Source organism: Oncorhynchus nerka, linkage group LG21 (genome assembly GCF_034236695.1).
Source record: "Oncorhynchus nerka isolate Pitt River linkage group LG21, Oner_Uvic_2.0, whole genome shotgun sequence".
NCBI lineage: Eukaryota > Metazoa > Chordata > Actinopteri > Salmoniformes > Salmonidae > Oncorhynchus > Oncorhynchus nerka.
This window is the reverse complement of record NC_088416.1, coordinates 32,035,906-32,060,686: the sequence shown is the minus strand read 5'-3', so window position 1 is coordinate 32,060,686 and position 24,781 is coordinate 32,035,906. Positions and strand designations below refer to the sequence as shown.

General features: G+C 42.3%; 1 protein-coding gene across 1 annotated transcript in view; it reads right to left on the bottom strand.

Moving 5' to 3' along the window:
• Positions 1 to 24,781, bottom strand: part of LOC115104283 (ubiquitin carboxyl-terminal hydrolase 43-like) — a 98,506-nt gene that overhangs the window by 67,348 nt on the left and 6,377 nt on the right. The window contains exon 2 of the mRNA XM_029625648.2: positions 13,595 to 13,744. Within this exon, the coding sequence (XP_029481508.2) occupies positions 13,595 to 13,744 (150 nt within the window). The remainder of the gene's footprint in view (positions 1 to 13,594; positions 13,745 to 24,781) is intronic.

The window sequence follows — 24,781 nt, the reverse complement described above, 5'->3', positions numbered from 1 at the left end:
ATTTCATTAAGCTCCCAACTAACAGTTTGTGTGCTGATGTTGCTTACAGAGGGAGTTTGGAACTCGATAGACGATTTTACGCTCTTCAGCACTCGGCGGTCCCGTTCTGTGAGCTTGTGTGGCCTACCACTTTGCGGCTGAGCCATTGTTGCTTCTAGATGCTTCCACTTCACAATAACAGCACTTACAGTTGACCGGGGCAACTCTAGCAGGGCAGGACTTTTACGAACTGACTTGTTGGAAAGGTGGCATCCTATTAAGGTGCTGCGTTGTGGGTCACTGAGCTCTTCAGTAAGACCATTCTACTGCCAATGTTTGTCAATGGAGATTGCTTGCATGGATATGTGCTCAATTTTATATACCTGTCAGCAACAGGTGTGTCTGCAATAGCCAAATCCACAAATTTGAAGGGGTGTCCACATACTTTTGTATATATAGTGTACCATGATTTCTGGTTTGTTTCTGACGACAGCTGCCCACATGAAGAAAATACTATAGTATACTATGGAACAACATTATAAACTGGGTGGTTCGAGCCCTGAATACTGATTGGCTGACAGCCGTGGTTTATCAGACCGTATACCACGGGTATGACAAAACATGTCTTTTCACTGCTCTAATTACTTTGGTAAACAGTTTATAATAGCAATAAGGCTCGGGGGGTTGTGGTATATGGTCAATATACCACGTCTAAGGGCTGTATCCAGGCACTCCGCTTTGTGTCGTGCATAAAAACAGCCCTTAGCCGTGTTATATTGACCATATACCACACCCCCTCGGGCCTTATTGCTTAAGTATTCACTTCAGTGTTTTTGCTGACTTTACTGTAGTATTCACTAAATCTGCAAAAACACTACAGTGAACACTGTAGTATACTGTAGTATTTACAGTTAACTATAATGTAAATACTGTAATAAAAGAATATATAGTAATTAATGTAGTGTTTTTGCAGATTGTAGTATACTGTAGTATTTACTATAGTGTTTCTGGGGACTGTAATATACTGTAGTATGTACTATAGTGTTTTGTTTTATTATCTTCGATACATAGAAGTGGAGGCTTTCTCCTTGAGGAAACCTATTGGAGATGTACTAAAAGAAAACATTTTCCATAACCTATAGGTAGTAAGGACTAGGGTCTGAATAGAGTTCAGAGCTTCGGCTCCTTCTTATAACCTGTAAGGAACACAATATATGATATATACTTGCATGTTGGTTTCTCACATATGGGTGGCACAAATTGGGATATGGGGAGGGGAATGGGTAGGGTATATGTAAATTATATGCAAATTAAATATTGTAGTATTTACTATAGTTTAAAAAATGTACACCACAATCCAGATAGAATTATTACAGTACCCTGAAAGCACGTGCTATTGACAGTTAAGTTAAATTGTTTGCCTTGAATCTTTTGATATGTCATTCTCAGAAGTGCGGATCCTGGGCCCCCCGAGTGGCGCAGCGGTCTATAAAGGCACCACTACAGCTTCAGGTTTGATCCCAGGCTATGTCACAGCCTGGGGCTGCGCACAATTGGACCAGCATCGTCCGGGTTAGGGGAGAGTTTGTCCGGACGGAATTTCCTTGTCTCATCGTGCTCTAGCAACTCCTTGTGGTAGGCCGTGCACCTACAAGCTGACTTCAGTCGTCAGTTGTACAGTGTTTCCTCTGACACATTGGTGCGGCTGGCTTCCGGTTTAAGCGAGCAGTGTGTCAAGAAGCAGTGTTTTCTGGCAGGGTCGTGTTTCGGGGGATGCATGGCTCTCGACATTCACCTCTCCCGAGACCGTAGGGGAGTTGCAACAATGAGAGAAGATCGTAACTACCAGTTGGATAACAAGAAATTGGGGGGAAAATATTTATTTAATAAAGAAGTGCGGAACCTGGCTACATACAACGTACTAAATCTATAATCTTCTATGTAGTCATACATTTAGCTTTTTTGCAATTGTTATTGTTGTTCTTTTTTAAGTTGAACAAAAGTCTCAACTTATATTACTAAATGTACGCACGCAATATCAATGGAAAAGTATGTGAACTCAATGTTCAGCAAAGGCTGACATATAATAATGTAAAATGGAGATCTCACATTCAAGCACTTCCATGAAGCTATAACCAAGGATGTAGACATCCTTGATATAAGTGAATCAGCATTAAGGGTCTATGGCTCTTCATACAGGCAGGCTGTTGGCACAACAGATCATAATCTGCTCTAGCTGTATGCTCCAGGCACACCATTTGTTTGTCCGTTTCACTGAGCCAGTCAGATGGGTGGGCTAGTAATTAAATCCCAAAGTCTGGAGGTCAGAAATTCACAGAAGGGGATTGAGAATGAGACAGTCTCATAACTGAGAAGAAAAGGCAGCAGAGGACTCTGTGAAAGGGAATTTAGTTATTTTACATAAGAAAGAAGGAAAGGATAAAATGATTAGCGGTTTGAGAGACAGAGGGACATAGTCCTGGAGCGGGTAATGATATAAGAGGAGAGGAGTGTAGAAGGAGTGTAGAAGGAGTGTAGAAGCCCTCAATGCACGGACACTTCTCTGTATAGTTCTTCAGTTGGAGAATACAGCTAGTGACAGGAGGGTAGCTAAAGTGGTAGCGAGACCTCTGACAATGATTCTACAACAGTATATGAGATATCAGCAGAGTGGGTTCAGGCGCAGTGGTTTGAGGTGAATGACGATATAACACATGATTAGTTATAATGCATCAACTCAACCGACCCTAGCCAACCGACCCTAGCCAACCGACCCTAGCCAACCGACCCTAGCCAACCAACCCTAGCCAACCGATCATAGCCAACCGACCCTAGCCAACCGACCCTAGCCAACCAACCCTAGCCAACCAGCCCTAGCCAACCAACCCTAGCCAACCAACCCTAGCCAACCAACCCTAGCCAACCAGCCCTAGCCAACCAACCCTAGCCAACCAGCCCTAGCCAACCAACCCTAGCCAACCAACCCTAGCCAACCAGCCCTAGCCAACCAACTCCTTCCCAAAATCCTTGCTAGCATGCCAACTTTCCTCATTGGAGAGGGATTTCCAGACAGCTACCTGCAGGTCTGCACTGAGGTCCACTTCCTTTCCTTTTAGTGGAAATAATAGCCAGGCAGTAGCTAGAGGTCAGCAGGGGATGATGATGTGACTCAGTCTCTCTGACCTCATGTCAGTCATACCTAGTAGGCTACTCTGAGAGCATTTGACAGATTTTCAACCATGGTAAAACCCACTGGTGGAGCACAATTATTGGCATCCTGTAACATTCTCTCACATAGTGTATGAGGTCATCTCCACAATGCTACATTGGTAACCTACATTAGATATCATTCTGTAGAGCAGACTCGCTGGACCTCCACAGTAAAAAGTATAATGACAGTAAAACATTACAGCCCAGTGGAGAGAATCATCCTCCACTAATGCTGAGTGGATCTGCCCTGCCGCTTCACTGCTTGTTTTATATGGAAATAACATCAAGTCTGGAACAAAAAGAGGGAGGAAACACAGCACTTTTTGGAAGTACCTTTGCGAGCCAAGAAAATACTTGGAGCTACTACTCAAGAAAAATGCTCCTAACACATTTTTGGGTGGATGATTATGACTTTGTGAAATGAATCATTAGTGTCTCATAAGCCGATTGGTTTTTAGGAGGCATCACCGGAGGCAGAGGAGGAAATGAATTCATATAAAGACAGGGATGTGGGTCTCCTGAGCTGATGGGGTTTATTACTGTGCTGCTGACACACTGGTGACAGGCAGGAGACACCCACAGATGGGGATGTGATGACAGGAGCAAAAGTCAAGAAAGGCTAGTAACTATTTATATAGACCACCTCTGTGTGATGCCTTTGTAATATACTTACAGAAACATGTACAGTATGTCTATCAAGAATGTTTACAGCGAGTGTATAAGGTGTTATAAATGGTTTACAAAACATGTTACCCCATTCAAAAGAACTTATCAAAGACATCCAAATAAAGTGAAATGAAGTCAAATGGTCATGAAAATCTGCTGCCAACTAGCCTGTATAATTATGAGCCCTTTTACAGGTAGACTTGGAGAAGGCATTCCAAACAGAGGTGGTGGCTCAGCGACAGTGCAGTGCAGTATATAGAAATGTCCTTAACCGCTCCTTAAACCTTGAGTGATACATTGGGGTGTCTGAGGCAGCTTAATTGTGTCTGTGCCAGTGAAAGCAACCCCGGCAGACTGCAGATAAATTAAAAAAGGTCATTTTTCAAGAACAGTGCTCCTGGCAAAGGGAGGGACGCTCTCAAATTAAACCTCCATGAGAAGTCGACAATAATTCACACACACATGCGCACAATCTCACACACACAAAATCTCACACACACAAATCTCTCACACACACACACACACACACACACACACACACACACACACACACACACACACACACACTTTGTCTTGCTCTGTGGGGAAGCCGATACAGAACATGAGCCCAGTATGTATCGGCCAATCAACACTAATCTGGGTTAGAGGTCAAAGGAGTACACAAACACAGAGCGGTCACATTGGGACCCTTTCCTCCAAGCTGCTTTTCCAGCTGGGTGACTCCGAGTCACAGGAAGCCATTCTGTTCTACAGAGCAGACAAAATCAAAGTTGGGGAGAGGAAACACTCACAGGCACAATAGGCCTGCACCCTGCCCTCTCTGACTGGAAAACAGCAACTACACAGGCACAATAGGCCTGCACCCTGCCCTCTCTGACTGGAAAACAGCAACCACACAGGCACAATAGGCCTGCACCCTGCCCTCTCTGACTGGAAAACAGCAACCACACAGGCACAATAGGCCTGCACCCTGCCCTCTCTGACTGGAAAACAGCATCCACACAGGCACAATAGGCCTGCACCCTGCCCTCTCTGACTGGAAAACAGCAACCACACAGGCACAATAGGCCTGCACCCTGCCCTCTCTGACTGGAAAACAGCAACCACACAGGCACAATAGGCCTGCACCCTGCCCTCTCTGACTGGAAAACAGCAACCACACAGGCACAATAGGCCTGCACCCTGCCCTCTCTGACTGGAAAACAGCAACCACACAGGCACAATAGGCCTGCACTCTGCCCTCTCTGACTGGAAAACAGCAACCACACAGGCACAATAGGCCTGCACCCTGCCCTCTCTGACTGGAAAACAGCAACCACACAGGCACAATAGGCCTGCACCCTGCCCCCTCTGACTGGAAAACAGCAACCACACAGGCACAATAGGCCTGCACCCTGCCCTCTCTGACTGGAAAACAGCATCCACACAGGCACAATAGGCCTGCACCCTGCCCTCTCTGACTGGAAAACAGCAACCACACAGGCACGTTGTGACGGTCGGTGCTACTGTAAGTGATGTTGTTGTAGTCAGGTATTGGTGGTTGGCTTAGTTAGTGCACTCTCTGTAAATCACAGCAGATCTTTATGAACAGACAGTGAAGAGAAGAGAGGAGGATGCCTTAAAAGGTTCTGAGGATAGTGTTTCTGACCTTGGTGACCTTGATACTGATCGTTGTGATGATTGTGCTCAGCATGGCTGAGGAACCAGTGCAGGACATGAGTCATTTGACCCTGCATGGGAATGTCCTCTGTTGTTGGGTGTCTCTGGTAGCTCGCCTTCAGTGCTCTCTTTTCCTGGCTTGCATCATGAGTACCACTGATCATAATCCTCTTTGACCCCAGATTGAACCCTGAACACTGTTCCTCTTCTCTCTACTCACACACCTCCCCTCTGCTTCTCTGTGGGCACAGATACAGTAGATTCCCAAGGCCCTCTGGTGAATATCCCATTCCCTAAAGTGAATGGCTCGGACCAGCCCAGAGTGTTTGCTGTGACAGCACTAACTGCATTACATTCACAGTCCCTTATTCATGTTCCAACGCTGTAGGAGGGCTGAGGGTTCACTGAGAGCAAAAGTCCTTACTGTACCCAAACTGCTCCTTGTTCTGGATAAGTAAACACATTTGTAAATCAGATACAAATAATTGAAATATCATCAAACATGGCAACAGTTGCTTGACTATACTGACTCTGCAACATTGCTGAGGTTTGCTTATCTGTCAGTCTGTCACTACCCGTTAAGGCTTCCCCACCCACAGCCACACTGTTGTACAGAGCCCAACACAACCCTGTCTCACCTCTCCCTCGCTTCACTAGCAGTGCTCAACAAGCGTCTCTTTCTTCCACCGGCTTACAAAGGGCCGCATTCATGATACAGAGAGAGAGCTTCACACCAGCACTGTTTCCTAAGTGATAAACGGTCAACAAACTGAATGCCAGTTCCATGGTGTGACCACAGTGCGTGTGTATTTGTGTGTGTGTGTGCCTGCGTGTGTGTGTATTCTTTTTAAGGAACTCAGTCGAGCTTACAACTTACTCTTGATAATAGTAACAGTAGAATGCATAAGGTGCCATTTCGAAATTGTGTGTAGTGCATAGTGCATCAGCAGTTCCTCTTGCCATGTCAGTCATTGCAGACCTTAGAGAGCTATTTATAACTTGTCAGACATGTCCAGATCAACCAGCCCATGTCAGCGAATGTTTTTTTAGCTAGGTTGTTAGCCTGTTGATTTTGTTGTAATGTTTGAGTCACTCAGATATAACATGAACACACATAAGACATGGCAAAACATGTAGAAATACAGGAAATGAGCTTTTAAACTGCAAAATGGTCTTTTGGCCAATAAGAGGGGGGGTGAAAAGTTTGTGTCATGGACAGTACTTGTGCCCATAGAGGGAAGGCGAGACATGTTCCCCAATGACGTAAGGGGGGCCAGAATGAAAGTTTGGGAACCACTGACTTGAGCTTGGAAGCTCAGGGGTGGGGGAACTCCCACTGTTCATCTGGGTCTCCTGTGCTGCTTATGGTAACTGAACGCGTGCTGAAAAACAATTAATTCAGCCCCTGGGTTAGCAGAGCTCCCTCCCTGGGCTCGGTGGTGACATGAGAGGACTTATAAACCAGTTGCCTCACTCCCTCCATCCTCCCTGTGACCCAGGCTTACTCCACTGGCACGGCAATAGCTCCAGTAGGGTGGCAGAGCTGCAGCCTGCCACAGCACAGCAACAAACACAACACAACAAACCCGTAAACTCCTCTGAACTCCCTCTTTCAAGACCCTTCTCCCAGACGTCAACAAGGGTTTGACTATTTGTGATGTGAGAAGGATACACACAGTTAGATGTGATAGATGTCTGAGCAGTGCTAAAATAAGAAGACCTCTCTTCATGGAGTCTGTCACCTGAAAGAGCCAATAAAAGCCTTCTCCCCTGAGGAGAGCTCCTTTGTGGGTGGCTAGCTGATACTACTGTAAATTCTTTGAGGGCTCTAAAAAGACCAATAAAGGGAAGAGTGAGTATGGTAAGTAGCAGACTTTGAGCCAGGGGAGGAGGGAGGGGGGCACAGTGAGAATAGCAGGATGAATCCCGTTAGTAGGTAGTGTACTGTATGAGCCATGGGATTATTTCCTTGGCTACAGTCTATCAGGCCGCATGTTTCCATACTGATAAAAAAAAATGAAATCCATGACAACACCGGTGCTCAGTCCATTCATAGGTGGCTGGGAGAGGGTCTGGCTAAACATAAGAGATGACTGTCATACGAGATGTTCTGCTCTGGACAGAGAACACACAGTGCTAGTCTGTGTGTATAAAAAAATGAATTCACCTTTATTTAACCAGGTAAGCTAATTGAGAACAAGTTCTCATTTACAACTGTGACCTGGCCAAGATAAAGCAAAGCAGTGCGACACAAACAACAACACAGAGTTACACATGGAATAAACAAGCGTATAGTCAATAACACAATAGAAAGAAAATAAAGAAAGTCTATATACAGTGTGTGTGTGTGCATGTGTGTGTGTGTGTGCGTGTGTGTGTGTGTGTGTGTGTGTGTGTGTGTGTGTGTGTGTGTGTGTGTGTGTGTGTGTGTGTGTGTGTGTGGTGTACATGTCATTTATTGATATAGAGTTTATTCTGATAGACAGTATTCTTTTGAAAAAATAATTACAAGATTGTAGGAGGGCTTTTTCTACCTCAAAAAACGTTTTCAAGAAGAATACTTCATTCAGTCAGGAGAGAGAAGAGCCTCACTACAAGCACAACCCTGACACCTGCTGAACTCCCACTATATGTTAGTCGACAGTCGTATACCTTTGTTGGCATACCCCATATCATTAGAGAACATGTAGCATTAGCTTAGTACAAATTGAGATGCAGCTGCATGAGAGGTGATGTCTGTCCATCGATTAGTCAGTCATGTATTTCAGGCTAAATGACTCAGTTGACTGTCATTATTAATAGCTTTGGCATTAATGAGGACATGCTAATGTGATTTCCAGGGCAGGTTAATAATGACTTCCACAGATCTAATTGAGGTCAATATGAAGCATGATTCCTATTCCTGTCAGTATAAAGCCAACATAGAGACAAGCAATGAGCCTCTGGAAGGAGTTGTCTTTACTCAACAAAACCCATGTATTTACAATGAAAGATGAAATATGTTCTTATTCAAATGAGAACAAAACTACTGAATTAGTCGTTCATTTCTTCATTCTCTCTGGTAACGAAAACAAATATTTGAAATATGTCTCCAAATGCAACATATTATTTACAAGAAATCCAATACTTAATAAAATCTCTAGAATTAGTCAATAACAAAAAAACACTGCATTATCACAACTCTGTCACAGGTTTGTACAACTGTAAACCCTGGCCTATATTTTATTTGAGGTACTTTAACTTTTGAAAGTCAATTCGTGATTGTATTTTTTAAAACTTTCAATGTTATTTTGTGTTTCTTCAGAGAAAATACACGTGTAGTGATGTCCTATGTTTCTTTGTTCTTGTATTGTCATTTGAAATGTAATAATAAAAAAATATATATATATACAGACGTGCTCAAATTTGTTGGTACCACTCCACAAAAAACGAAGAATGTACAATTTTCTCTGAAATAACTTGAAACTGGCCAAAGTAATTGGCATCCACCACTGTTCATTCCATACTTAATAGAAATCAGACTTTGCTTTTTATTTTATATTCAACATAATATTGTAAATAATAAAACAAATGAAAATGTCATGGACAAAAATGATGGGACCCTTAACCAAATATTTTGTTGCACAACCTTTAGAGGCAATCACTGCAATCAAACGTTTTCTGTAGCTCTCAATGAGACTTCTGCACCTGTTAACAGGTAGTTTGGCCCACTCTTCCTGATCAAACTGCTCCAGCTGTCTCAGGTTTGATGGGGGCCTTCTCCAGACTGCAAGTTTCAGCTCTTTCCATAGATGTTCGACAGGATTCAGATCAGGACTCATAGAAGGCCACTTCAAAATAGTCCAATGCTTTGTTCTTATCCATTCTTGGGTGCTTTTAGCTGTTTGCTTTGGGTCATTATCCTGTTGGAGGACCCATGACCCGCGACTGAGACAGAGCTTTCTTACACTGGGAAGTACGTTTCGCTCCAGAATGCTGTGATAGTCTTGAGATTTCATTGTGCCCTGCACAGATTCAAGATTCAAGATTCAAGGGTCAATTTTCCTCTTGTGGCCACGACCAGGGAGGTTGGCTCCAGTTCAATGGACCTTAAACTTCTTAATAATATGTGTAACTGTTGTCACAGGAACATCAAGCTGCTTGGAGTTGGTCTTGTAGCATTTACCTTTACTATGCTTGTCTATAATTTTCTTCCTGATCTCCTCAGACAAATCTCTCCTTTGCTTTCTCTGGTCAATGTTCAGTGTGATGCACACAATGATACCAAACAGCACAGTGACTACTTTCTCCATTTAAACAAGCTACTTTTCTCTACTTTAAATTGGCTGAATGACTGATTACAAGATTGGAGACGTGTGATACTAATTAAAGAAGCTAATTAGTTTGAAATATCACTATAATCCAATTATTTATTATATTTTCTAAGGGGTACCAACAAATGTGTCCAGGCCATTTTAGAATATCTTTGTAGATTAAGCAATAATTCATCTCTTTTCACAGCTTCTTTGCTTTATTCTATGACATACCAAAGGCATGCAAGTGTACATGATAAAATAGCTTTTAATTTCAGCACTTTTCAGGAGGAATGAAGCATTATTTCAATGAGCTGTAAGGGTACCAACAAATCTGAGTACGTCTGTATATACACTACCATTCAAAAGTTTGGGGTCACTTAGAAATGTCCTTGTTTTTGAAAGAAAAGCACATTTTTTGTCCATTAAAATAACATCAAATTAATCAGAAATACAGTGTAGACATTGTTAATGTTGTAAATGACTATTGTAGCTGGAAACGGCTGATTTTGTATGGAATATCTACATGGGCGTACAGATGCCAATTATCAGCAACCATCACTCTTGTGTTCCAATGGCAGGTTGTGTTAGCTAATCCAAGTTTATCATTTTAAAAGGCTAATTGATCATTAGAAAACCCCTTTACAATTATGTTAGCAAAGCTGAAAACTGTTGTGCTAATTAAAGAAGCAATAAAACTGCCCTTTCGACTAGTTGAGTATCTGGAGCATCAGCATTTGTGGGTTTGATTACAGGCTCAAAATGGACAGAAACAAAGAACTTTCTTCTGAAACTCGTCAGGCTATTCTTGGTCTAAGAAATGAAGGCTAATCCATGCGAGAAATTGCCAAAAAACTGAAGATCTCATACGCTGTGTACTACTCCCTTCACATAACAGTTCCATCTGGCTTTAACCAGAATAGAAAGAGAAGTGGGAGGCCCAACTGAGCAAGAGGACAAGTACATTAGAGTGTCTAGTTTGAGAAACAGATGCCTCACAAGTCCTCAACTGGCAGCTTCATTAAATAGTACCCGCAAAACACCAGTCTCAATGTCAACAGTGAAGAGGCGACTCCGGGATGCTGGCCTTCTAGGCAGAGTTGTAAAGAAAAAGCCATATTTCAGACTGGCCAATAAAAAGAAAAGATTAAGATGGGCAAAAGAGGGCCTCCTGGGTGGCGCAGTGGTCTAAGGCGCTGCATTGCTAGCTGTGCCATCAGAGATTCTGGGTTCGTGCCCAGGCTCTGTTGCAGCCGGTCGCGACTGGGAGGCCCATGGGGCGGGGCACAATTGGCCCAGCGTCGTCCAGGTTAGGGAGGGATTGGCCGGCAGGGATATCCTTGTCTCATCTAATGACGCACTAGTGACTCCTGTGGCTTAATGGGCCATATAGCAGGGAGGAAGGCCCTCAGACAGAGAACACAATAACAAGTTCAAAAGTTCAAATGGGTCTCCTTCACACAGAAAGGTGAACCATTGGAGGTGTGGTGTGGGAAGATAGCCTAACCAAATTGATATTACTAGTTTGTCTTGCCTAAACTAAAGTAAAAGTGTAAAATCAATGATGAAGTGGAGCGGCAAGCTGTCAAAAACAGCAGATTTTCGTCCCTCACACCATCAGACTCTTGGGTGTTAACAAAGTGTGGCAACTTTTTCCTTGACGTGTTCCAGACTTATAATGACAGGCCTTATCAGCAGTCCTCCAGTCCCAGCCTCCTCTGATATCCTCTGTGGCCTCATACGGAGAGACAGAGACACAGTCCAGATCACCTCCTGTGCCCTCTGGCCCTGCACTGAAGGGCAACTCATCTCAGATTGGAGCTTTGTTCAAGTATTGGATAGACACTGCATAGTACTGTATATGGCCAGATAAACAAAGATGGGGGTGTCAACAGAAATATGGAGAGAGAGAGGGGGGGGGGGAGGATAGATGGAGAGAAAGGGGAAAGTGCGTGTGAGGGGACCAAATGCTCATTGCTCAAAGCAAACAACCAAATTGAATGGCTCAATGAACTGGGGCCCATACAAACACTCACTGTCACACACACACAACTCACTGAGCATCACTTAGCCTACACACATGCATACACCCATAAACACAAGAACACACCCACCCATATGCAAACACACTAACCTGCTAACCTGTTAGAAGATAGATGAAGTTAGAAAATCACACTTTGAGGAATCTTACATACAAGACCACAAAGCTGAGTTCACACTGGCAACTGAATCTCAAAACCTCTGTCTTAGCCTACACACAGTCTAGTTTCTAGTCTTAACCATAGCCTTTGGTTCAATAGGTCCCTACATGGTTAGTGTCAGTGAGATTCACTTCAACAGACCACGGCTTGAGACCGCCTCTTACTTTGATCTATTAATTCAAGTATGCAGAGTGTCAAATTCAATTGATGCAACAAAGACCAAGCTGTGTTTTATCTAAAACAAGAGCCAGCAGGCCTAAGCAGTAGTCAAGCCAATGGCTTCATTCTGGCCAGTATCATCATGTAAGTAAGCTGTGCTGGTCTGGAACACCATTTACCCTCCCTCAAACCATGCATCTCACTTCTGTTACTTAACACGCAAAAAAAAGTCTAACAGATTGTTTTCCGTGTGTTCGCATACCAATTTGATAAAGACATGTTGAATCCCAAATACAGTGATGTATTGTTCTGTGAAATTCCCCTCCACCAGAATAGCGATGATACAACAGAATAAATCAGTGGAGTAAGGTCTGTGGGAGAAGGGACACTGACATCATTTAGATTTATTTGTGATGACTCACCAACCGTGAATTTAGCACTTGGTATGAATCATTCCATTGGTTATCACCCTGATAGCACTGCTAAAGAGGGGGTGTATTTCAAAAGCAGAACTATGTGTTTAATAATGCATGAAACTCCCTGCTAATGGGCACAGTGGAACCGATCAAAGGCCTATCCAGGGGGTGTCAGGCTCCACTGTGCCCACAGGCATACCTTCAGGAGGAGCCATGCACAGAGAAATTATCAAACAGCAAATTACCCAGCTTTGATTCTACTCCTCAGGCTGCACAGAAGACATTATAGAACAAAGTTGCAGGTCTCCTGTGAAAGCAGCAGTTTCACTTGTGGCATCAGCTAGACGGCTGCAGCACACATGGCATGTTCACAGACAGACAGAACTATGGAAACCCATCACAACAGCTCTAAGCTGTTCCTCCCCACAAACACAGGAAATAAGTTTGTCAGAGAGGCAATTGTTTCCAAACAGGTGCATGAACAATTTCACCGAAGGGGGTAAGGCAATACAAGGTATAGAGGGAGCTTTATCCCTCACACAGGGTTATCAGAATGATCTGTTGATTCATATGCATTTAGAGCACAGGAGAGAAGGAAATATGTCACTTCTATGCAATGCTGCTCTTCCTCTCACATCTGTTCAGAATTATTCTGAATCACAGAGTACATCAATTAAAGCTGATAAATGATGTGTTAGCACATTTAGTATAGATCCAAGGGTAGATAAGTACATCAATAATTGAGAGTTCAATTTAAATTGTACAGACTTAGAGCTGCAAAGAACTTAAAGATGCTGTTGCAAATGCCTGGAGAAACTGACGTTCTGTTGTGAAACCAAGGTTCTGTAAGCATATGAAAAGATAATTTTCTGTATAGCAATACAGACAGTCGTTCTTGCTCTTGTGAGTGAGGAGTGCAAGGCACTGTTGAGACTTGTAGCTCAAGCCTCCACTTTGAGTTCAGTACAGTTCAATGTGACTGTGTGACAGTGGATGGAGAAGGCACTCTTACCTTCCCTGGGGCTTTGGTCTTGTTATTGTTGTTGCTGCAGGAGGACAAGTTGACATCTTCGTGAACTCGGTCCAGAAGCCAAAGCAGGAACTCCAGGGCGTCATGTTGGGAGTTTCCTCGGAATTGGGATCCATACTTGGATACTATACTCTAGAGAGGGAAAGGAGAGTCACATGGTCAATGAAGGAGTCCATGTAAAACTGTATTGTAAACATTGGTGAATTAGTGCGTCTTCAATGGACAGAGAAAACAGATTAGCTGACTGTTGTTTTAAAATCATTACATTGATGTAATTCAAGATGAATGTACTATAACCACACAGTGTGCTTTTGAAGTAAAAACTTGCCTAAATGCATGAATAACCTTTTGCTGTCCGGATAACCCGAACATTTTGCATAAGAGTGAAAAACTAAAACAGCAGTGGGATAATTCAGATCCAAATCTGACAGCTTGTTAGGATTTGAGATGTGACAGGAATACCCAAATTGCAGTACCAAAAGCTATTGGTTTGTTTACTGCCATTCCCGCTTACATGGAAACATGAAACACACAGTGTGATATTCACTGGCCAACTGAGGTGTGTAGGACCCTATATAATCAGTTTTATTTTTTGCCAAATTCCACTTGTTTTTTTCCCCATATTCCGTTTTCTCCGTTTGTTTTTTCCAGGCTTCTGTTTTTTCAGGTTTTTGCTCTCAAAATATATTTTTTTAGATAGAAAACAACAACATTTTGTGTTTTAGGTCCACACCAATGCTTAAACCACATCAGGAGACCACTTTTGAGGTCTGGGAAAAATATATTACATTTACATTTTTGGGTGTAGATCCCCTTTTATTCATTGCACAGCAACACTGTTTGGTTAGCGGTGTTTCTGGAGGACACGTGATTGCAGAGTTTGTTAAACAAATTGCCACTGGATTGATGCAAATAATCATGATATCATTCTGCCAGGTAGGTACAGGCTTTTGGGAAAGCCTTCCCATCTCCAGAAGATGGATCAGTATTACCATCATTGTTATGCAGGTGAGTGAGGACCCAAAAGCGATTTAACAGAAACAGAGTCTTTTAATGTCCAAACAGGGAAAACATAAATCCTCTATCTTTACAGGAGAGTCCCCCTTCTAGTAGTAGAGGAGAATAGCAGGGCTAGCGGCAACAGACTGCTGGTCCCTCCGGGTAGGCGCGGGCCGTAGAGGACAAAGACACCTGCTCACACGCAGCATCTGATGAAGAGGCAGATTACGACAGGACGGGACAAGGGCAAAGCAAACAAGAATCCGACAAGGACAGAAGCAGAAACAGAGAGAGAAATAGAGACTTAATCAGAGGGCAAAAGAGGGGACAGGTGTGAGAGAGTAAACGAGGTCGTTAGGAGAATGAGGAACAGCTGGGAGCAGGAACGGAACGATAGAGAGAGAGAAAGTAACCTAATACGACCAGCAGGGGGAAACGAAGAGAAGAGAAAGCACAGGGACAAGACATAACATGACAATACATGACAATCATTGCTAATGCCTACACAAAAAGTGCTCAAATGTTTTCAAGACTCCAGCCACCCTAGTCATAGACTGTTCTCTCTGCTACCGCATGGCAAGCGGTACCGGAGCGACAATTCTAGATCCAAAAGGCTCCATAACAGCTTCTATCCCAAAGCCATAAGACTACTGAACAGTTAATTGAATGGCTACCTGGACTACTTGAATTGACCCCCCTTTTTATTTTTTATTTACGCTGCTACTTGACGTTTATTATTTATGGATAGTCATTTCACCATTACCTACATGTACATATTACCTCAATTACCTCGATTAACCTGTACCCCCACACATGGACTCTGTACCGGTACCCCCTGTTTATAGCCTCGTCATTGTCATTTTATAGTGTTCCTTTTGTTATGAATTTAGTTTATTTAGTCAATATTTTTTTTACTTTAATTTTTCTAAATTTTTCTGCATTGTTGGTTAAGGGCTTGTAAAGTCAGCATTTCACAGTAAGGTCAACACATGTTGTATTCGGCGCAAGTGACAAATACAATTTGATTTGATTTATGATAATCTTGTTCAAATTAATTAATTTTCTAACAAGTTCAATACATTTCGTTGATTTCCTGTTAAGTTCAATAAATGTTTTAATATTATTGAATTCCATTTTAATGTCTGGATTCCGTGATTCTGTCCGCGTTCTCCGCATCGCAGATTTTATAGGACCCTAGGTGTGTCTGTTGGTCCACCTGTGGCTGCACACAGGATCCCTTCTTCAGGAAGCTCAGCTGTAGGCTTAATTCCTGTAGCACAGCTCCCACAGTGGACCCACAGCGGGTCAATCATTGCCTCAAGCCCCATGTCCGTCTCCACAGAACGCAGAACAAAGGGATTCTTGAATTGCAAATTCTCCCTAATGCTCTTCATGCTTCCCTCGTCGCCCACTGTCTGAGACAAAGCTATTTCAGGTCCCGGGCAGAACATCCTCAAATGCTGCTGAGCCCAATCAGAGCTGACCTTGGATGCCTCCCACTGAACCCCCTCATATTCAGTTATTCAGAAACATTTGTCTCAACACCACACACACACACACACAACTATAGTACTAGTATTACCCAAACAAAACTGACAGATATAAAGACCGTTCTTTTGACATTTAAGAAAGCAACATCAAATGAAATACGTCTGTAGATATCACTATGCCACAAAAAAAGTAGGTTGAAGAATACTTAAGCCCACATGGAACACAATGTAAATTGAAATCTGTGGTTTAAGACTGAGTGGCACACGACTCAATTACTCTGGAATTAACCGGCTGAACCGCAGCTGGCAGCCTGAAGGAGCCTCAGCAGTAATGAGAGATTATGGAGAGAACAGCAGCCTGTGATCACTGCCTAATAATCCCTGGTATCTAACAGACATACTGTATGACTCTATCATACAGTACAGTAGATATCGCTATCATTGGTACAACCTGTATAATAACACACCGTGTGTGGGAGGTACTGCTTTCTCTACCTAACAGTAGATCTCACTATCATTGGTACAACCTGTATAATAACACACCGTGTGTGGGAGGTACTGCTTTCTCTACCTAACAGTAGATCTCACTATCATTGGTACAACCTGTATAATAACACACTGTGTGTGGGAGGTACTGCTTTCTCTACCTAACAGTAGATCTCACTATCATTGGTACAACCTGTATAATAACACACCGTGTGTGGGAGGTACTGCTTTCTCTACCTAACAGTAGATCTCACTATCATTGGTACAACCTGTATAATAACACACTGTGTGTGGGAGGTACTGCTTTCTCTACCTAACAGTAGATCTCACTATCATTGGTACAACCTGTATAATAACACACTGTGTGTGGGAGGTACTGCTTTCTCTACCTAACAGTAGATCTCACTATCATTGGTACAACCTGTATAATAACACACTGTGTGTGGGAGGTACTGCTTTCTCTACCTAACAGTAGATCTCACTATCATTGGTACAACCTGTATAATAACACACCGTGTGTGGGAGTACTGCTTTCTCTACCTAACAGTAGATCTCACTATCATTTACAACCTGTATAATCTACCTAACAGTAGATCTCACTATCATTGGTACAACCTGTATAATAACACACCGTGTGTGGGAGGTACTGCTTTCTCTACCTAACAGTAGATCTCACTATCATTGGTACAACCTGTATAATAACACACCGTGTGTGGGAGGTACTGCTTTCTCTACCTAACAGTAGATCTCACTATCATTGGTACAACCTGTATAATAACACACAGTGTGTGGGAGGTACTGCTTTCTCTACCTAACAGTAGATCTCACTATCATTGGTACAACCTGTATAATAACACACTGTGTGTGGGAGGTACTGCTTTCTCTACCTAACAGTAGATCTCACTATCATTGGTACAACCTGTATAATAACACACTGTGTGTGGGAGGTACTGCTTTCTCTACCTAACAGTAGATCTCACTATCATTGGTACAACCTGTATAATAACACACCGTGTGTGGGAGGTACTGCTTTCTCTACCTAACAGTAGATCTCACTATCATTGGTACAACCTGTATAATAACACACAGTGTGTGGGAGGTACTGCTTTCTCTACCTAACAGTAGATCTCACTATCATTGGTACAACCTGTATAATAACACACCGTGTGTGGGAGGTACTGCTTTCTCTACCTAACAGTAGATCTCACTATCATTGGTACAACCTGTATAATAACACACGTGTGTGGAGGTACTGCTTTCTCTACCTAACAGTAGATCTCACTATCATTGGTACAACCTGTATAATAACACACTGTGTGTGGGAGGTACTGCTTTCTCTACCTAACAGTAGATCTCACTATCATTGGTACAACCTGTATAATAACACACTGTGTGTGGGAGGTACTCTACCTAACAGTAGATCTTCTCTACAACCTAACACACTGTGTGTGGGAGGTATCTACCTAACAGTAGATCTCACTATCATTGGTACAACCTGTATAATAACACACTGTGTGTGGGAGGTACTGCTTTCTCTACCTAACAGTAGATCTCACTATCATTGGTACAACCTGTATAATAACACACTGTGTGTGGGAGGTACTGCTTTCTCTACCTAACAGTAGATCTCACTATCATTGGTACAACCTGTATAATAACACACAGTGTGTGGGAGGTACTGCTTTCTCTACCTAACAGTAGATCTCACTATCATTGGTACAACCTGTATAATAACACACTGTGTGTGGGAGGTACTGCTTTCTCTACCTAACAGTAGATCTCACTATCATTGGTACAACCTGTATAATAACACACTGTGTGTGGGAGGTACTGCTTTCTCTACCTAACAGTAGATCTCACTATCATTGGTACAACCTGTATAATAACACACTGTGTGTGGGAGGTACTGCTTTCTCTACCTAACAGTAGATCTCACTATCATTGGTACAACCTGTATAATAACACACTGTGTGTGTGGGAGGTACTGCTTTCTCTACCTAACAGTAGATCTCACTATCATTGGTACAACCTGTATAATAACACACTGTGTGTGGGAGGTACTGCTTTCTCTACCTAACAGTAGATCTCACTATCATTGGTACAACCTGTATAATAACACACCGTGTGTGGGAGGTACTGCTTTCTCTACCTAACAGTAGATCTCACTATCATTGGTACAACCTGTATAATAACACACCGTGTGTGGGAGGTACTGCTTTCTCTACCTAACAGTAGATCTCACTATCATTGGTACAACCTGTATAATAACACACCGTGTGTGGGAGGTACTGCTTTCTCTACCTAACAGTAGATCTCACTATCATTGGTACAACCTGTATAATAACACACTGTGTGTGGGAGGTACTGCTTTCTCTACCTAACAGTAGATCTCACTATCATTGGTACAACCTGTATAATAACACACAGTGTGTGGGAGGTACTGCTTTCTCTACCTAACAGTAGATCTCACTATCATTGGTACAACCTGTATAATAACACACTGTGTGTGGGAGGTACTGCTTTCTCTACCTAACAGTAGATCTCACTATCATTGGTACAACCTGTATAATAACACACTGTGTGTGGGAGGTACTGCTTTCTCTACCTAACAGTAGATCTCACTATCATTGGTACAACCTGTATAATAACACACCGTGTGTGGGAGGTACTGCTTTCTCTACCTAACAGTAGATCTCACTATCATTGGTACAACCTGTATAATAACACACAGTGTGTGGGAGGTACTGCTTTCTCTACCTAACAGTAGATCTCACTACATTGGTACAACCTGTATAATAACACACTGTGTGTGGGAGGTACTGCTTTCTCTACCTAACAGTAGATCTCACTATCATTGGTACAACCTGTATAATAACACACTGTGTGTGGGAGGTACTGCTTTCTCTACCTAACAGTAGATCTCACTATCATTGGTACAACCTGTATAATAACACACTGTGTGTGGGAGGTACTGCTTTCTCTACCTAACAGTAGATCTCACTATCATTGGTACAACCTGTATAATAACACACTGTGTGTGGGAGGTACTGCTTTCTCTACCTAACAGTAGATCTCACTATCATTGGTACAACCTGTATAATAACACACTGTGTGTGGGAGGTACTGCTTTCTCTACCTAACAGTAGATCTCACTATCATTGGTACAACCTGTATAATAACACACTGTGTGTGGGAGGTACTGCTTTTTCTCTACCTAACAGTAGATCTCACTATCATTGGTACAACCTGTATAATAACACACCGTGTGTGGGAGGTACTGCTTTCTCTACCTAACAGTAGATCTCACTATCATTGGTACAACCTGTATAATAACACACTGTGTGTGGGAGGTACTGCTTTCTCTACCTAACAGTAGATCTCACTATCATTGGTACAACCTGTATAATAACACACTGTGTGTGGGAGGTACTGCTTTCTCTACCTAACAGTAGATCTCACTATCATTGGTACAACCTGTATAATAACACACCGTGTGTGGGAGGTACTGCTTTCTCTACCTAACAGTAGATCTCACTATCATTGGTACAACCTGTATAATAACACACCGTGTGTGGGAGGTACTGCTTTCTCTACCTAACAGTAGATCTCACTATCATTGGTACAACCTGTATAATAACACACCGTGTGTGGGAGGTACTGCTTTCTCTACCTAACAGTAGATCTCACTATCATTGGTACAACCTGTATAATAACACACCGTGTGTGGGAGGTACTGCTTTCTCTACCTAACAGTAGATCTCACTATCATTGGTACAACCTGTATAATAACACACCGTGTGTGGGAGGTACTGCTTTCTCTACCTAACAGTAGATCTCACTATCATTGGTACAACCTGTATAATAACACACAGTGTGTGGGAGGTACTGCTTTCTCTACCTAACAGTAGATCTCACTATCATTGGTACAACCTGTATAATAACACACTGTGTGTGGGAGGTACTGCTTTCTCTACCTAACAGTAGATCTCACTATCATTGGTACAACCTGTATAATAACACACTGTGTGTGGGAGGTACTGCTTTCTCTACCTAACAGTTCTCTCTACCTAACAGTAGATCTCACTATCATTGGTACAACCTGTATAATAACACACCGTGTGTGGGAGGTACTGCTTTCTCTACCTAACAGTAGATCTCACTATCATTGGTACAACCTGTATAATAACACAGTGTGTGGGAGGTACTGCTTTCTCTACCTAACAGTAGATCTCACTATCATTGGTACAACCTGTATAATAACACACCGTGTGTGGGAGGTACTGCTTTCTCTACCTAACAGTAGATCTCACTATCATTGGTACAACCTGTATAATAACACACCGTGTGTGGGAGGTACTGCTTTCTCTACCTAACAGTAGATCTCACTATCATTGGTACAACCTGTATAATAACACACTGTGTGTGGGAGGTACTGCTTTCTCTACCTAACAGTAGATCTCACTATCATTGGTACAACCTGTATAATAACACACTGTGTGTGGGAGGTACTGCTTTCTCTACCTAACAGTAGATCTCACTATCATTGGTACAACCTGTATAATAACACACTGTGTGTGGGAGGTACTGCTTTCTCTACCTAACAGTAGATCTCACTATCATTGGTACAACCTGTATAATAACACACTGTGTGTGGGAGGTACTGCTTTCTCTACCTAACAGTAGATCTCACTATCATTGGTACAACCTGTATAATAACACACTGTGTGTGGGAGGTACTGCTTTCTCTACCTAACAGTAGATCTCACTATCATTGGTACAACCTGTATAATAACACACTGTGTGTGGGAGGTACTGCTTTCTCTACCTAACAGTAGATCTCACTATCATTGGTACAACCTGTATAATAACACACTGTGTGTGGGAGGTACTGCTTTCTCTACCTAACAGTAGATCTCACTATCATTGGTACAACCTGTATAATAACACACCGTGTGTGGGAGGTACTGCTTTCTCTACCTAACAGTAGATCTCACTATCATTGGTACAACCTGTATAATAACACACCGTGTGTGGGAGGTACTGCTTTCTCTACCTAACAGTAGATCTCACTATCATTGGTACAACCTGTATAATAACACACCGTGTGTGGGAGGTACTGCTTTCTCTACCTAACAGTAGATCTCACTATCATTGGTACAACCTGTATAATAACACACAGTGTGTGGGAGGTACTGCTTTCTCTACCTAACAGTAGATCTCACTATCATTGGTACAACCTGTATAATAACACACAGTGTGTGGGAGGTACTGCTTTCTCTACCTAACAGTAGATCTCACTATCATTGGTACAACCTGTATAATAACACACAGTGTGTGGGAGGTACTGCTTTCTCTACCTAACAGTAGATCTCACTATCATTGGTACAACCTGTATAATAACACACTGTGTGTGGGAGGTACTGCTTTCTCTACCTAACAGTAGATCTCACTATCATTGGTACAACCTGTATAATAACACACTGTGTGTGGGAGGTACTGCTTTCTCTACCTATCTTCAAAGTAGCTACTCAGCTGAACATTGTACAAAGTGAACACGCATTCAAAAACAGAGAGCAATGTGATTATTGGGATGTGTCAAAGCAAAAGTAGGAGTAGAAGAGAGTAGTCTCCGCATGCTGTCTGAAAGTGTGCCTCTTCCTACAGAAAGTCAGGTGAGAAGTATCACACTGTTCAGGTCCTTACACACAATTACACAAAATGTGGACAACAAAATTAAAACATCACAATCACAGGGCCATAACTCAGACTGTGCAGACAAATCCATTGTCTGGTTGTCCCTGTGCCAGCAGCAAGTCTGTCCCTTTTGTGTCAAGAAAGAACAGCATGACATAATGGCCTCTTGGAGACTGGCAGCACAGCACAGAAGATAGCCTTCATGTAATAGGTTTGCTCATTGTACAGCTTAAACTACTACTGTAAATATCTTGCATGGAAGGCAAAGCACAATTGAGGTAGCAAGATGAAAGACTTAAATTGATGTTGTACAACTTGTTTTGTTGTGTTCTACATAGCCTAAGTTAGTCTGATGGCAGTGTAGAGACAATAAAGATTCTAACTCTTGACATGAACTCTTGACAATGAACTCTAAGGCAGTTTCCAGAAATAAGCTCTCTGTGGACACATAATGCTACAATTACAAGCTGCTGTTCCAGTGACAAATCTCCCATGGTAATTCTAGTTATCTTCATCAGTGTCCATGAAATCTGGTAATTGCGTCAGATAAATAATTGATACTGTAGATAAGGTATAGTTTTCTCTGTGGTGTCCACAATGGCCATTTTGACCTAATTACGTATAACTCTGGACTGTGTAATATGTGTGTATAATTAATGCTCTGGTTTATGAGGTATCTGACTCAATCTGACAGTTAATACTTTTTTTTATTTCACCTTTATTTAACTAGGCACGTCAGTTAAGCACACATTCTTATTTTCAATGACGGCCTAGGAACGGTGGGTTAACTGCCTTGTTCAGGAGCAGAACAACAGACTTTTCCCTTGTCAGCTCGGGGGATTCAATCTTGCAACCTTACAGTTAACTAGTCCAACGCTCTAACCACCTGCCTCTCACTGCACTCCACAAGGAGCCTGCCTGTTACGCGAATGCAGTAGAAGCCAAGGTAAGTTGCTAGCTAGCGTTAAACTTATCTTATAAAAAACAATCAATCAATCAATCATAATCACTAGTTAACTACACATGGTTGATGATATTACTAGTTTATCTAGCGTGTCCTGCGTTGCATATAATCGATGCAACGCAGGGGAATGATTTAACAAAAGCGCATTTGTGAAAAAAGCACAATCATTGTACGACTGTACCTAACCATAAACACCAATGCCTTTCTTAAAATCAATACACAGAAGTATATATTTTTAAACTTGCATATTTAGCTAAAGGAAATCCAGGTTAGCAGGCAATATTAACCAGGTCAGGATATATGCAACAGTTTGGGCAGCCTGGCTCATTGCGAACTAATTTGCCAGAATTTTACGCAATTATGACATAACATTGAAGGTTGTGCAATGTAACAGGAATATTTAGACTAATGGATGCCACCCCTTAGATAACATACGTAACGGTTCCATATTTTACTGAAATAATAAACGTTTTGTTTTCGAAATGATAGATTCGACCATATTAATGACCAAAGGCTCGTATTTCTGTGTGTTATTATATTATAACTAAGTCTATGACTTGATAGAGCAGTCTGAATGAGCGATGGTAGGAAGCAGCAGGCTCGTAAGCATTAATTCAAACAGCACTTTCGTGCGTTTTGCCAGCAGCTCTTCGCAAGCACAGCGCTGTTTATGTGAAATGGCTAGCTAGTTAGCGGGGTGCACGCTAGTAGCATTTCAATCGTCACTCGCTCTGAGACTTGGAGTGGTTGTTCCCCTCGCTCTGCATGGGTAACGCTGCTTCGAGGGTGGCTGTTGTCGATGTGTTCCTGGTTCGAGCCCAGGGGGAGCGAGGAGAGGGACGGAAGCTATACTGTTACACTGGCAATACTAAAGTGCCTATAAGAACATCCAATAGTCAAAGGTATATGAAATACAAATGGTATAGAGAGAAATAGTCCTATAAATACTATATTAACTACAACCTAAAACCTCTTACTTTGGAATATTGAAGTCTCATGTTAAAAGGAACTCATGTTCTGAGTAAGGAACTCAAAAGTTAGCTTTTTTACATGGCACATATTGCACTTTTACTTTCTTCTCCAATACTTTGTTTTTGCATTATTTAAACCAAATTGAACATGTTTCATTATTTATTTGATTTATTCGGTATCGGCGTTGAAAAATTGTAATCGGTCGACCTCTAGTCCAGATTATCTAGCCCGGCAGATTTGTAGGGGTACAGATTTTGCAGCTCTTTCAGAACATCAGCTAACTGGATTTGGGTGAAGGAGACGTGGGGGAGGTTTGAGCGAGTTGCTGTGGGGAGCGCAGGGCTTTTGACCATATGGACCAGTCCCATCAGTCATATAAATAGGACCACTGCTAGGGCTTTTTACTGTAACAGCAGCTACATTAGATGATCTCTGAATGTTGGTATGCACTGCCTCTTTCTCTGTGGTGTCATCATCAAGCACATTAGGCATGATAATGACTATAGTGGGTGCTGGTACTGTAAAACTGACATATACTGTATGTACACCCAGGGGTTAAAACTT